Raw genomic sequence first — 16,981 nt, forward strand, 5'->3', positions numbered from 1 at the left:
TCTGTGCCCCTTGCCTAGTCAGCTATAGGGTACATTTCTTCACTAAATTAAGTAGATAAATATAAATCAAATAATTAAAGTTGTATAAATTAAATTATTAAAAATGAAGTATTATAAACTAAAATACTAATTTTGATAAAATGAACTCATGACTATAAAGAGACCATCTTTATTCTTCATGCTCATGACATACTGTTATTAAAATAATTAAACCTAGAAATTTAATCAAATATTAATTTCTTAATTAGATGGTGCTGCAGAATAATTTCCCTAAATGTGAATCTTTAGGTTATTTATTAATTCAATAAAAATATATCATCATAACACTCGCTGGTAGTTTATTTAGTTTAAATTGTAAATAAGAACAATATATTATTTCTAAAAAAAAACACTTTATTAATAAAAATATTATAATGATAGGTAATTAGGCATATCGTACATCAAAAAATTAATTTTGTATATCCAATATCTATGTCTTCCATATAATTGAATCAATTATTAGGAAAAACATTGTATACTAATGGCTTAAATCCACTAATTTATACATATTAGAATAATTATAAATTAATTTAATCTGGGAATTATTATTAATGTGCAGTTATTTACTTGTTCCAATATTTAACTCCGCTAGATTTTGTTCCTTTAACAATTTTTTTTGTAGGACCGCTAGTATCCACTGACATTTCTTCATCTTGTATTTGTGTTCTAATTGCTTTTTTTACACTAGCAACCTCATTGTCAACAGCAGCACGGTGTTTTAATACTTCTTGTTTAGTGCGATTAGCATCGACAATACGAGCTTGTACTGTGGAAAGAACACTCTCACAGGAATCACACCACTGCTGTAATGTGTCTATCATGTTGTCAACATCATTGGTTCCAACATCCCTACCAACTGTCCAATCTACTTCCAAATAATCACTGTGTTGGTCGAGTTCGCCAGAAACCACATTAGAATAAATTGCTTCAATGATTAAGTCCTCTAAGTCTCTGACATTATCTACGTTCAACTCTTTCAAAAGAACATCGTAAGGTATTCTTTTCATTTTATTGGCCAATGTAACAATCGTTAAGTATTGCAGTTTTTTCATCTGGGGCTCACTAAGTTCTGGCAAATATTCTTTTTTGTCCAAATAATCCAAGTACGTGCCTTGTGAGAACAAGCGTAACGCATGTAGGTATGGTGCATGATGTGTAGTCTCCAATGCAATAACGTTGGGGCATTCTAAGAGTTCTGCAAACACAAATGTATCAACACAATCCAAAGCTTGTTTAATTACTTCCACTAAACTGTCGCCTTCCAATTTTAGAGCTTGAACAACAAATTGTTGCAGAGGTTTTTCAATTACTTTTTCTTGAGACATTGTGAACAAAACTCAGAAATTCGGAACCTAAACTTAGAACCGGTATATTATATTAACAGTTAATATAAATTAACATTAAAGTTTAAATTATTATATATTCACATTTGATGATAATAGCGTATTCACCATTCGGCATTCAAATTATTTGACAATTGATAAAGGTTCCTTTATCCTGTGACCACGAATTAAAATAGTACTATCTATTTTACTATCTTAGTCCACTCTGCTCATAACTACCGTGGTAGCTGTGGTGGTAGTACATGGTGGTAGTGACGATTAATGTGTGATAAGAGTATTATAATCACGAATTAAAGATAATATAATATCATAGAATATATATATATATGTATATATATCCACCTTGATAATAACACTTTGTTTTTTAAATTTTTAATGTTAAACTATATGAATATTTCAATATTGAATGATCGATAGACGGATCACGAATACTGAATTGTATATTTGTTCAATAATATTGTAATTTATAAGGAGTTATTTATTTGGATATAAATTTATTATTGCATACTTATTATTTAATATATACAATGAATTATCTGCCTTCTATAAGTCAAGCTTGTGTATTTAAGACTAGAGAGTTACAATTTACAAAATATTAATATAAAATATACCAAACACTATATACGTCGTATAATCGTATGAATCGTGTGAATCGTGTATAATCGATAGTTATATTAATGTCAAAATACGTATTGAACGCAATCCGAATATTTATTTAGTTTTGATAACCACTTAAATAGTATTTCCTACCTATTATATACGGGCCACAATCGGGATAGGTGAAAAGATAAAAAATTTACTTTGGACCGCAATCGGGCGATGCCCGAAAAGGCGATAAGATTAAATAAAAGAATGTGGGAAAAAGAACGCATACAAACTATAGAAAACAATAAAAAAAGCAATTCGAAAATATTTTTTGGAAAAGCAAATGAAGTAAGATATGAATGCAAGTCCAGACCAACAATTATGAGGAAGAGTGATGGAACCCTCTTGACAGGCAACAAAGAAATCGCATGTGAATTCAAAGATATGTTTTCTAAGCTTCTAAACCAACCAATAATTGATATCACCATAAACAAACTAACGACAGTAGAACAGCTACATGAAAACCCATCTAAAACTATAGTAAAAACGGGATTAAATATGCTTAAGAACAATAAAGCACCAGGTGAAGATGAAATAGCATTGCAATGGTTAAAAACGGTTGGTCCGTGCTTACTGAACCAGCCTCATAAATTAATAATAGTTAAATAATAGTTTGAGAACAAGAGGATAAGGAAATACCCGAATCGTGGCGAATATCTGTCCTATGTGCTGTTTTAAAAAAAAGAGGTAACATGGAGTGTAGAAATTATGGAGGAATCTCTCTACTCAATACAACTTATAAGATACGGTCTAATATACTTCTGATCAGAATAAATTCATATATTAAAAAAATAATAGGAGAATATCAAGCTGGATTCATGATAGGGAGATCAACAGTTGATCAAATTCATATAATCAAACAATTAGCTGAGAAAAGCCACGAGTTCAATAAAGATGTACACCTTATGTTCATAGATTACAAAGAAGCATACCATTTGATTAATAGAGAAAAACTATGGAATGTCATGAGTCAAATGGGAATACCAGCAAAATTAGTCATATTGATAAAAGCATGTACATATGAATCCAAAAGTAAAGTAAGTTTTGGAGGAGAGGTATCAGATGTAACGACAGGGGGCGCTCTATCATTAGCTCTAGCATTAGAATCAGTTATGCAAAATGTACTAATCCAAGCCAAAGGAAATAAAAATGGACAACAATAATGAATTAACCGTAGTAGCTTCTCTGACGATATAGTCCTCATAGCTGAAACAGAAAATGAACTGAGAAATACAACTAGTATCCTATACTAAGTGAAGGTAAAGAGATTGGTCTGAAGATAAATAAATCAAAAACAAAGTGTATGATACTTTCGAGACGAAATCACAATACTAATAATTTAAAAGTTGATGAATATAAATTTGAAAGGGTACAGAGCTTCAAGTACTTAGGGGCAAGGATCAATAAAAGTGCTAATTGCCACGAAGAAATTAAAAAACGACTTATGGCAGCAAATAAATGCTACTATAAGTACTATAGACTATAGTCTAATGACTCTAATGCCACTATTTAAATCAAGATTATTATCAATAAAATCTAAAATAACGTTATAGTCGTTATACAAAGTCATAGTTAAACCAAATGCTCTATATACATGTGCTACATGGGCATTGGGCCTCGAGAAAAACTGACGAAGGAAAGTTAGGAGTGTTTGAAAGAAAAATATTAGGAAAATCTTCGGTCCAAAGAGGAATAACGTAGGGAGTATGAAATAAGAAACAACGGAGAATTGGATAATCTCTACAAGAAATCTACTGTTATTGGGTCCCTGGAGAGCACAAGGATAAGTTGAGCAGGTCACGTATGGAGATCAGAAGGAATGAAAATCCGACACAAAGAAACCTAGAGGACGCCCTAGAGACTAGAGTCTAGACAGAGATGGATGGATCGAGTATAAGAAGACTTGAAACTTTTGAACGTAAGGAACGCAGAAGAATGCGCAAACGATATAGAGAGATGGAGACAATATGATGTTGCGGCGATGGGCCTTAAAGGCCTGTAAAAGCCTAGAAGAAGAAGAAGTTATTTATTCTATGGTAATATGCAGTGACATTTTTTTTTTAAATTGGCGGGCCAGTCTCGAGCAGTCTGTTCCGATGATAAAAGTATTCCTAACATCATACGTTATCACCATGCTCACAACATCATTCTTGTCGCTCCGAAATAAAATAAATTAAAGTGGAGGGGTGAGTCGTGAGTGTCGCTTCCATAATATTCTATCGTAGCAACGAATCGTGTCACGAATTAAAATATACAATATATTAGATTATGATTATTATGTATATTTTAATTCGTGGTAAGTGTTAACAAAAAAATTAATAATATTAAAAAAAAACTTTTAGTGATAATATACGACTGATTACAATTTATAAATTTATATACTTCTGAAGTTCTGAATCGGTGATTATTGTTATTGAATTACTGAATTATTCATAATATTATTTCACTCGCCTTCCGTTTTGCAGTTTATTTTCTGGCATACGATTCCGTCAATAGTATATTTGAGTATCGACTAACACTTTAAGATAATTCCATCGAAATCAAACCGTTTTCTTCAATATGGAGGACGACCTGCCATCCAAATATGAAGTGATCGTCATTGGCACTGGTAATATATTCCATATGTGTAGAATTATTTTTAGAATTTTAGGTTTAGTATACGCACTTTAATTGTTTGTTGATATTAAAATATGGGTAGATGTTATAGTGGGTGAATAATAAAATAAGTGTTAAGGAGGTTGGTGAAATTATTAAATATTTATGTTTATTCACAATATAAATACCAATACAATTTCAATCTTTTTTTTTATGTTTATTATATTATGTTAAGCAAATTGATTAATTTTACTAATTTTAGGAACAATTTTTTTAATATTTTGTAGAAATATTTAAAAAAAATTGTAATTTCCTTCAAAACTAAATTACATGGTTATATAATACTATAATATTAAAAATCAATATTATTGTCTGTGTAAGATATCTTGTAAATAACTGTAAATTTAATTTTTCTATTTGACATAAATTAACATTGTCACTAGCTAATGGGAATAGTCATTTGAATTTTCACAGTGATATTTTATATGAAAGCTCAAATAAAGTACAATTAGTTATATGTCTTATAATTGTTGATTTAAAATATATAGTAATGTAGCATACAGAATCTAGAATTTATTATAATATATATATACTGTCCACGGAGTTGGTGTTGACAATTAAAAAAAAAGAGAGAGAGAGTTGTATCGCGCACGTGTGAATCAAAAAAGTTAATAATTACGAGTAATTAAACATTTATCCAACATTAACAAAAACCCCAATTCAATAAAAAGTCATCCAAACGAAATATTTAGTGTACCTCACAGCGTAAACACATTAAATATGTTAATATTATATTGGATTCTAATAACATTTTACAATTGTAGTTAAAAACTATTATTTGTTAGAGAGCAAAAAGTATTATCAATTATATTATTAATGTAAAATATTGAATTAATAATTAATAATTTTTAAGCATTTAATATTTAAATAAAAGTTTGAAAATTTCAATGTATACGCCACAAAATTTATATTCTACATATTTGCTTGTTTAAACTTTAAATATTAACTATTAAATTGATTTATTTTTGATATTTCTATGTTTTTTTAATTATCTGCAGTTTATCCGATGTTATAGAGGCCTTATAAATGTTTAGCAAACTTTTCTAATTTAAAATATGAAATTACAATGTAGTTATTAATATTTAGATGTAGTGTATACTTTGTATGTTTATATTATTACATACAATGTATTTGTACATATTATTTATACAGTTTCTATATTCTACTCATAGTTATATTTTAATATTTTGTAATAGTCCTAGTATATAAAATAAAAATTACACAAAATCAAAATATCAATATTAGTTCCTAATAAAAATGTATTTTCATAATTATTATAAAAATTATTTTGTCATTTAATCAACTAATCAAACAACAATATTGGTTTTCATTTATTATCTTATTTTTCATACATAATATTATAGTATTTTCTTGTTAAGAGTTCATTGAATGGTTGTGTAATCAGAAATTATATGGTCTATTAGTCACGGTAATGAGAAAGTGAATTTCCTTTACTTATTATGTTGTATATCAAAATATGTTTTCTCTTTTATGGATCACTAAAAACTCATTTTTAATTTTTAAATTAGTTTTAAGTATAAATAATTTTATTTTGTGCTATCTATTATCATTGGGTGCTCATCGCCCACTCACACTGTATAGTAAATTAGAACTGGGTGCCTAATTTAAATAAATTGGTAATAGTTTATTATTAATTTTTATATTACTACTATTCATCTCACTCTATCAATAAAAATGTCAAAAGTGCTAGCGATATGGATTTTGTTAAACTGTAAAACAATATTAATTGAATATTGATTTATACACTTTCTGGAAAATAATTTTTAGTCCACTGTTATTACAAATGTTGATTAATAAAGAAAAAAGGGAATTAAATGGCATTTATTCTTACAAAAAATATATTAGACCAACACCATCCATTCTTTGTGATTGTTGTCTTTATTAATTTGGCATGACATAAAATGTACAAAAAATTTAAATTTATGATTGGTCTTCCTATTATTGTTAACAAATTCTTAGATTATTAAGAGAATGTCAGCACAACTGTTTGTTTTCTCTCTCTGGCCCATACGTAAAATAGATAAAACGCATTTATGCACAATAATTTTTTTATATTTTTGAGTAGAAAAATCATCCATTACAAAAACAATAGCGGATTAAAATTTTGAGGGGATGACGTATCGATTTGTCCAAATATTGTCTCAAAATAATTTAAACATCATTTCAATTTCAATTTTTTTTTTTTTTTTTTTTTTTAAGGTTGAATACAAAATTAAATAACAATTCCCTCAAAAATGATTTTACTATAAGATTACTCAAAAACCATAAAAAACAGTTTTAGGTCAAAGCGTTTTATCTTTATTGTGCATGGGTCAGAGAGAGAAAACAAATATTTGAAATATTGTGCTAACATCCTCTTAATATAATATGAATTACATTTATTAATTATTTGTTATTATTACCTTATTATCTGTTTGTATATTTTGTTTGAACACCAACTAATAATAGGTAAATTATAACCTATTTAGTAAAGAATTCTCTACTAATCTTTTAATTTCAAACATTATAAAATTTGTATTCATATTATATTTATGTAAGAAACTAAGATAAATTTATCTATACTACAGAGTATATAAAACTACAAATTGTGTATTAGTTCTTCACTATGTGACTGAGCGCCTGGATCTATAAAATGATTTGGCACCCAGTACTGCTCAGTGAATTATTTATCTGAGTGCCTGGGGATATCAAATAGACATAGCTCTTAATGACTATTATATTGGTTTTAATATAACAATGTTGCTGTATATCATACAATAGTGCAATATTTATGAATTATTTGTATGTTAATTTCTATCGATTAGTATGGATTCACAATGATCATTGATAAAAAAAACTATTCTAAGAGCTGCATTTTGTCAAGAACCAAGGTTTTTTTTTTTTAAATCGTTACTCTCTTACAATTGTTTTACTACATTTTATGGTATACATCAAATCATATTCTTTAAAAAAGTTATCTGCTATTTTATTTTATAAGAATTAAAAAGTTAACCTGAAATGCAAATTATATGAGCTCTATTTATTATTTTTGGATCCATTAATAGATTAGAATGAATATTAAAGGAGTAGTATTTGTTTTGTTGATTTATAAATTTAATAAATAATATAATAAATAAATATATAATACATAATGTGATTTCAGGTATGACTGAGTCGATTGTTGCTGCTGCTGCTAGTCGAATTGGAAAACGAGTTTTACATTTAGATAGGTATATTTTTTCTATTAAAAGTTCCTCAAAATATACTATTTGATAATTATAAATATTTTTATTGGTTGTCATAGAAATGACTATTATGGTGGTATGTGGGCATCATTTACATTTGAAGCTCTTCAAAAATGGCTAGAAGAATGTAGAAATGGAAAAAAAAATGATTTTGTGAAAACATCTTCTCCACTAGTGCAAGACAGTGAGAAATCTATAACTATAGGCAATCAATTTTCCACTGTATTCAATATTGAAGAAAAATGGTTTATACCCGAGTATGGTCATTTTTATACTTGTATTATGTTGTTTAATTTTTATTAAATCTGAATTTTACTGTAGAAAACTTCCTTCAGTTGGTAATTTGCTTAGTGCAAAAATTACTCAAACTGAAGATAGTCCCAAAGAAAGTAAGGATGGACTGACTGAAACTGAAGCTACATTAAAACAAAATGATAAACTTTGGAGTCAAGCTAAAATTAAAACCATGGGGCGTAAATTTAACCTGGATTTAGCACCTAAAGTTGGTTTGATTATATTGAAAATAATTAAAATTAGTTTTTGTTAATATTTGTTTTAAGAAATAAAATTCTATTGTTCAATTAATCTGTTACAGTTACTTTTCTCTCGTGGCACACTGGTAGAACTTCTTATTTCATCAAATATCTCTCGTTATGCTGAATTTCGATGTGTAAATCGTATTCTTACATGGCAGTCTGATAAATTGGAAACTGTTCCATGTTCCCGAGCAGATGTGTTCGCTACTAAAAATGTTGGACTTATTGAAAAACGACAATTAATGCAACTATTGACTTTGTGTGTTGAATATAAGCCAGAAAGTGATGAATTTAAAGGATTTGAAGATAAAACACTAAAACAATACTTAGAAAGCAAAAGCTTAACTGAAAATCTAATGCATTATGTATTATATGCTATTGCCATGTCAAATGATACGACACCATGTATGGTTGGTGTTGAAAGAACCCAACAATTCCTAAGTAGCCTTGGACGCTATGGTAACACACCATTTTTGTGGCCCATGTATGGTACTGGAGAACTTCCACAATGTTTTTGTCGGTATGTTAAGTCACTTACATTTAAAAAAAAATACCATTATTGTTCACAATGAAATAATTTATTATTTTTATCGTATAGGCTATGCGCTGTATTTGGAGGTGTGTATCATCTGAAACGAGCAGCTGATAGCGTTATAGTAGCTAACAATGAATGTAAAGCTATTTTATCTGATGGATCGCGGCTTGATTGTGATCATCTTGTAATGGGTGTTGCTGATGCTCCTCCAGAATTTTTAGGCTCTGTTCCTAAAGCAGGTCTTTCAAGAGGCATTTTTATAATTGATAGATCAATATCTACGACCGATAAAGAGTCTTTGACATTACTTCAATTCCCAATTAAAGGAAAAGAGCCAATAACAGTTATTGAAGCTGGACCATCCACTCACGTTTGTCCACCTGGACTATGTAAGTACTAGGAACAATTTTATTTTTTATTTAATTATACATTTATTTTATATTTATTTAAAAACTATAGATTTACTACACATGACCACTAAACAAATAGATAATGCAGTAAATGATTTAAAACCGGCTGTTGATGCGTTATTACATTCTGAATATGCAGATGGTACTACAATTAGAATAAACACTGACACACAATCAACTCAAACGTCAAAAGAGGTATTTAAATTTTTTTATACATTTTTAATTAAAGTCTTAATATGAGCTATTTTAGGGAGATTCTTCTGCATCAAGTGGGGAGTCGAACATATTAAATGAATCATTAAAACCACAAATTTTGTATGCACTATATTTTAATTGCCCTGAAACATCTGAATATGATCTATCACAAAATGTTCCGAGCAATGTACATTTGTGTTCAGGACCTGATCTGGCAGTTGATTATGAGTTTGCTGTTAAACAAGTAAATTATACATTTTTTGTTATTTTTTTAAGTACAAATCTTGAGTTTAGATATTATTATTTATTAATTATTTCAGGCAAAATCTATTTTCTCCAAAATGTATCCAGATTCTGAATTTTTGCCCCGCGCTCCTGATCCTGAAGAACTATCGCTTGAAGTTGATGAAGCTGCTGGCCCTCCGTTCCAAAGTGCTGAAGAACCAAAAGAAGAATGAATTAACTTATAAAATATCCTGCATTTGCTTTAATTTTATTATGATAGGCTATTATTTTACCAATTTAATTTAAGAAATTGTTAGCTTTTATACTTGTATAACTGGTTTATCATCTTACACTCTTAAAAAATATATTAAAATAATATTTATATTTAATAAATACATCTTAAAAAAGGAATTCATATTAAAAAAGTAGTTAATATTATTATTTTTATTGAATGGAAATATTTTTATGTAATTAAATTCTTAATATCTTACTAATAATAATTTATCAAGAGTCTATACTTAATTATAAAATGTTAAATTTCGAAATTAAATTATACCTTTTTATTATAAATAAGACAATTCCATCAATTTACAGTTTAAAAATAAATTATTTTAATAACAGGATTTGAATAGTGAAATGTATAATACCTATGTTTTATATGTTTCAATGTAGCGTTAATGTTTACGCAACTGCAAAATCTAGCATAAAATATGAATTCCTCTTGATTACATTCCAAAGTTTTTTTTTAATGATATTAGGCAACTAGGTGTTTTCATACTATTCAATTTATCATTAAATTATTAATAGATTAAAAAAAAAAGTCACTGAAAGTAGTTAAATATCACATCAATTGAATTAATTATGTATGATAAAAAGTTATTGATATCTTAATTGCATTTAACTAATGATTTAATCATGTGGTTACTGTAATTTGCATCCTTTAACTTGGATTAAATTTTCTTAGTACTGAGTAATATTTAAACACAATAAAAGTTTTTTACTTATTGATAAAGAAAGAACATCATTCTATAAATATTGGTAATTTTTAATCTATTTATTATTCACTTAAAATGTATTTGATTATTTATAATTTTTACTAAAGTAACTAATTTTAAATGACTATAGTTAACATTACACCACAGGTATCTGCTTAAATAATTGAAATTCTTAATGCATTTAGAAATATATATGACCATGTTATATGCCAATATAAAATATTTGTTTAATATTAGTTTAATTGTGTTAAAAACAATTTGTTTCTGTTCCTTTGTATTTCTAAATTTTCTAGTCAGCAAATTTGATTTGATTTTCACCATCTGGTAAATAATCTTTTGTAATTTTAAATTTGTTCCTTTTTTAAATTTTTATTGATGCTTATTTTAAGTTTGATTTTGTTTTGTTTACTCTACATTTTACTGTATGGCCTCAAATATTATCTTATTATATTGCTATATTATAATTTATTTTTAATCTAATTAATTTTTAGATAATAGATTTAAAAACGATATTTTGAATCTGTTGCTTTTTGCAATAAATTACTTGGTGATTTGGTTTTTAATTTGTATAAGTAGAATAAATATAGTTAACTAAATTTTATATAGCGTTTTATAAATATATATTTTTCACATTCCTTAATACCTGTTTACCTTGATTTTGTATGAGATGTGTATTCAAATATTTTCCTTAGAATATTTACAAATGTTTTTATTTATACTTTACATTTTTGGTTTAATATGGTTAATTATTATCAGCAAGATGATTTCATTGATTACAAATGAAATGTCTAACTAGACCCATGTATATGCAAGGCCACAACGGGAAATTAATTTTGTGGGGGGGGGGGTGAAACCCCCCAGGTACGGCCTTGTGTAAATGTGTAGACTTTATTCTCAGCTGTGCAATTTACAAGGAACAGTCCAAATCTGTTATTACCAGTAAATATTTTAACTGATCTATATTGTAATCAGTTTTATTGGTTAAAAATATCATTACTTAGATATTGTTATGAGGCTTAGAATTCATATGTGAATTGATGATATAATAGTAAATGATTTTTTCATTAAGTACTTCTTATCTTCAACAATTATAAAATTTTAAGAAGATTTTAAGAACTGTTCATACTATATATGGTAAAATCAACAGTGATATTAATGTATTTTACCCAGGCCTGGATTAAGGTTAAATTATTCAAACAGTTATATTTAATCTATACTATGGTTAGGTTGGTGTATATTATTTAATTTAGTCCTTATTTTTGAAAGCAGTAGCAAATACATATTACATGTAAAATATTCAAATTAAACCCCAACACGACAATATATTCCTAAAACATATATTGCACAAAATATTTTATAGTAAAATTTTATAAAAACTTCAATTTTTATAGCTAAAGTCTGAAAATGTAGTATAATGTTGTAGTTGTTCATAACTATATAATTAATTTATACTGGAAAATAAAATAAAAATTATTTCTCAAAAATATTGAAGTTAAAATTCTGATGAAATTACATATTTTAAATTTTAATAATGAATTACAAAACAATGATAAATATTTTGTTATAATTTTAAAACATTATTTATGGGAAGTTAACATTTTTACATACATAATGAATTTTACTATACCCAATAATATTTTCAAAATATGTATAATCTATATTAATTTTAAGATATTAGGTATTTATTTATTCTAATATGAGAACATATTCACACTGTTATACGGTGAATGGTATCATTGATTATAGAATAATTCATCCTATAATCAAATCCCGGAATAAAAATCCCCGTGAAAAAAAATCCCTAGACTTCAATATTACTTACATAAAAATTATTGAATAAATATTTTTTAAACGCTAATTAAAAAATTATTTATAACTAATTAAAAACATAGGTATATGGCCAAAAAACATCCAATATTTATTTTATTGATCCGATAATTCATTAGCTCCATAAGTTTTATCGGTTTGATAAAATATTTTATCGATGGATAAATATTAAAAATCGTTGCACCAATCATTGTTTATATTTATTTTATTTGTGAATATAAAATTATATGCAAATTGATTTTTTATTCGATATAGTTTTACCAACCGGCCCATAGGTTTTAATTAAATAAATATAACATATATAAACACTTTACAATAGGTACACGTCAATAGGTAACATTTGAAGTTTTTTAAGTTTTTATATCTTATACTACCTACACTATCGTTAATATATTAAAAAACGTAATATTTTATTTTTGGGATTTTTTTTCCGGAGTTCTTCGTCGGGTTTTTTTTCAACTCAAAGTTAATAAAAATAATATTTAATATGATTTAAACATATATAATTAAAATTTAAAATAAGTAATAATTAAATCAACCTACGGTTATAATTACTAATATAATAAAATGAATTACTTCAACAGAAATATTAAAAAATAGATAGATAAATAATTGTGATATAGGATGGTCATCCCGTTCAGAATTGTTTAACGTACACAATGGTCAATGATATAATATTATAATTGAATTCAATTTAAACACATCGATTATTAAATAAATTCAAATGCAACGTCTAATGTACATAACCCACTTATCTACAATCTACTTTTTTCTCATCGTTTATAAAAAATTTAATATTGACATGGGCTATAATATGTAGTTTATAACGGTACCTACTACTTGTATACCTATCAACTATAGTAAAATGTTATCTTTCTTCATTTAGATAATACTTGTTTGAGTATTGAAATAAGCTATACCTACCTAACACTTTTACATATAATTAGACTATTTAGCATATACTTGAATTTTAATTAACCATGAGGCCATGAACAAATTTATCGTGTAACAGTAGAATTACCTACTAATAATTAATAAACCAATAAGGTAATAACTAATAACAGTAATAAACTAATAACACTAATATGTAGGTACCGTCCAAATATTTGTATATCCACAAATATTAATATAATTTTATACACATCAAATTTATCAATAATATTGTTAAAAAAATATTTACAACAAAATCGAATTAAAAATAGGAATTAATATTTTGCAATAATAATTTTGTAATCATCACAGATCACTAGGCAAGTTATATTGTTTTCACACATTTTTTTCACTAATATTATATTTTACTTTTTATAGTAGACGAGATACACATTATTTATAAGTGCTTCTTCAGATGTATAAAATAAGTCAATGAAAATTGATATCTTACTATCTTAGCGTTGACTAAACTGTCTATTTTTTTATGTTGATTACTAATTAAAGGAAATCCAAGCACTCAGTCGCGGATACAAGGGGGGCTATGAGGGCTGAAGCCCCTCCTAACTCTCTAAGGTACCTATTTAAATTATTTCAAAACTTAAACTTAATACCTATGCTTGTATGTGCTTGAAGTAATTTTTTTTATTTAGCCCCCCCCCCTTATTTAATTTAGCGGGTATAGACATTTTCGTCTGGTGCTCAGTAAGAGGCGTTTTTGTTTAATATTCTCAGCGCAAGTTATAAATTAACAACTAAAATAATTTTGCTTGTATCCAGAATTTCCTATTATTTTTAAAAATCAATTTTTTTCTTTTAAACCTCTATAAATAATTAAGTAGATCTGATTTTGCTACCAGACATTACTCTCAAAATTTAAATTGAAAATTGTTACTTAGCCAAAGACTAAGATAAGTATTAAATATTAACCAAGACAATAGTACTTATCATTTATCTAATTTAATTAATTAATTACGTAGACAAATTTTTAGTTGTTCTTAAAACTTTATCTGAAGTAGTCATTAATTACTATTCGCTGCATTGTAAAATAACATGTTTAAATATGTTATACCGTCTTATAATAATTTGAAAATAATATTTCTGCAATGATTATATGATAACGAGATACGAGTACACGATTTTACATACATTTTATTTAATCAGCGTCATTATCTATAATATGGTAATATTAATAATAATAATATATTACTACTAATTACTATGAATTAATAAGTATAATATATTATAATATGTGTAGTAGATGACAGGTGTTCTTTCGTTTTACACTCAATAATCATACTTATTTATTTAATTAGTTAGACAGTTGATAGACATTAACTCAATTATATAGGTACCAAGGATGTAATTATACAGACAATGTGAACAAAAAGTACATGTTTTTTAGCTTAATTTTTGAGTGAAATGACCTATTAATTATTATCAAACTTAAAAGTAAGAACATCATCTCTGTTCTCTCGTAAGTTGGAGTAAGGTAGTACCCTAGATCTTCAATACCGAATAAGCGCTTAAGTATATACGCATTTGTTGTCTATAAATTACGAATATTTTACATAACTATAACTCACTTAACAATTTAAGTATCAATAAAAGTTAATGAGAGGCCCTAGATAATATTATTCTTTTTAAGTTTGATAATAGGTAAATTGAATCTAATATGTGTTAAAGTTAACAGCATAAAATTGATTCCGCAAATTTGCTTGTTTCACGTTTCTATGAGGCTAAGACGTAGTCACGTAAACAATGCATGTGGGTATGGCGTCCTCTTAAGAGGTATGAGTGAATAAGTGGAACATGTTTCTCACTAAAATTCATAAAATGGCATTTATTGAGGTTGAGACAGTGCCGTACCCACGATTTGTTTTCGGGAGGGAGGGCTTAAAAATTCATACTTAACAGTTAACTCTATAGGAAAATAGGAAATAATTTAAAAACATATATATATGTTACGGTGAAAGACGAAAATTGGTAAATGTCGTCATTCCCCGGCCAATGACGTCATTAACCAAAATGATTCAATTATGTAGGTAAATGTTATAAAAACACATATTTAAAACTCAAATGTACATCTTTCACCGGTCATTGACGTAATTTACTAAAACTTTTGGTAAATGAAGATAAATCTCAAATAATACACTGATTGTTTTAATATACCTAGTAGACTTGGATAGTATTTCGAATACTTTTTTTTGAAAGTATTCACTACAGTACTTTGAATATTTTTTAAAAATATTCTTAATACAGTATTTGGAATTCTCTTTTTTCGTCCAATCACACTACAAATAATTTCATTACTTCTTCTGTAATAGAAATTGCTTTTGCATTTGTATATAAGCATATAAGCACCTATAATCTGTGTATATTTTTATTCAAAATATTTTATAGTAAATAATAGTAATATATTATTTTGTTTTATACTATTTTCAGCGGGTAATGTTATTTCCAATTTGAAACGTTGAATTTGTAAGTATTATTATATTTAAGCCACAGCAACTTGGCTATTGGAATAAAGTAGTTGATTATTGTACTAATTTTTATAATAATATTAATTTTATTATAATTAATAGTTTTTTTTTTGTAAGTATAATGTTCCTTTATTAGGTTTTACTAAAAAAGTTACCCACTTTATTACTTAAATGAATCACATCATATTATAATTTGAGTATAATTTATAATGAATAGATTGGACAATGTTCACTTATAAAAACTGAATTAAAAAAATATAAATTTTTGTTATTGAAATCTAAATCTACTAAAAAAAATATTTGGAATACTTTGTATGAAGTATTCAAAATATGTATTTGAAATATTTTTAAAAAGTATTTTACCTAAGTCTGCTGTAATATTTTTTCATAATTTTTTAGTGCCACAACCAGTTTTGCAATTGCATCGATTGGCTCCGGGTTACTCCTTACCGTCGGTTAAGTGGTCGTATTGCGTCCCATTACGATAACGAATTGTGATATCTAGTTAATCGCATATTATGTCAGTTATATAAAATTATAAATGTATTGATCAATTTAAACAAGAAAAAATTACCAGAGCGGAGTGCGTAAAAAAGTTTCACTCAAGTTCACAATTTTTTAACCGTCATTTTTTTCAACACTATTTTTTAAGTCAAAACTATTTTTTTAAATTCGATATAATTCTTTCCATAAATGTATTGAACACCATTCTTCGATAAAAATGGGGGATTGACGTCAATAACCGGAGAATGACGACATTTACCACGTTAACATCATTAACCGTACCTAACATATACACATACTACATACGTAAATCTTACATAAGATTTCGGGATTGGCTTAAGCCCAAAAGCACCCTCTGGTTACGGCACTAGGTTGAGGGTTTCTAACATGTCTAACATTGGTCTACAATATGTTGAG

The 16,981-nt window shown here is 26.8% G+C and overlaps 2 protein-coding genes across 3 annotated transcripts; one reads left to right on the forward strand and one right to left on the reverse strand.

The window, feature by feature from the left end:
- Positions 1-372: 372 nt before the first annotated feature.
- On the reverse strand, positions 373-1,556 carry LOC132917712 (COP9 signalosome complex subunit 7b). Its single transcript, XM_060978583.1, has 2 exons — positions 1,467-1,556; positions 373-1,391 (listed from the first exon to the last, which is right to left on the reverse strand). The coding sequence occupies exon 2, from the start codon at positions 1,362-1,364 to the stop codon at positions 603-605; it is 762 nt and encodes a 253-aa protein (XP_060834566.1). The 5' UTR covers positions 1,365-1,391; positions 1,467-1,556; the 3' UTR covers positions 373-602.
- A 2,653-nt stretch (positions 1,557-4,209) lies between these two features.
- On the forward strand, positions 4,210-11,424 carry LOC132932113 (rab proteins geranylgeranyltransferase component A 1). Of its 2 annotated transcripts, none has more exons than XM_060998331.1 (10): positions 4,210-4,427; positions 4,493-4,635; positions 7,846-7,912; positions 7,987-8,184; positions 8,249-8,429; positions 8,523-8,983; positions 9,062-9,387; positions 9,458-9,603; positions 9,659-9,847; positions 9,924-11,424. In XM_060998331.1, the coding sequence occupies exons 2-10, from the start codon at positions 4,587-4,589 to the stop codon at positions 10,059-10,061; spliced, it is 1,755 nt and encodes a 584-aa protein (XP_060854314.1). In that variant the 5' UTR covers positions 4,210-4,427; positions 4,493-4,586; the 3' UTR covers positions 10,062-11,424. The 2 variants fall into 2 exon arrangements, with proteins under 2 accessions (XP_060854314.1, XP_060854315.1); XM_060998332.1 differs by having other exon boundaries at positions 4,210-4,323.
- The last annotated feature ends 5,557 nt before the right edge of the window (positions 11,425-16,981 follow it).

Source organism: Rhopalosiphum padi, chromosome 1 (genome assembly GCF_020882245.1).
Source record: "Rhopalosiphum padi isolate XX-2018 chromosome 1, ASM2088224v1, whole genome shotgun sequence".
NCBI lineage: Eukaryota > Metazoa > Arthropoda > Insecta > Hemiptera > Aphididae > Rhopalosiphum > Rhopalosiphum padi.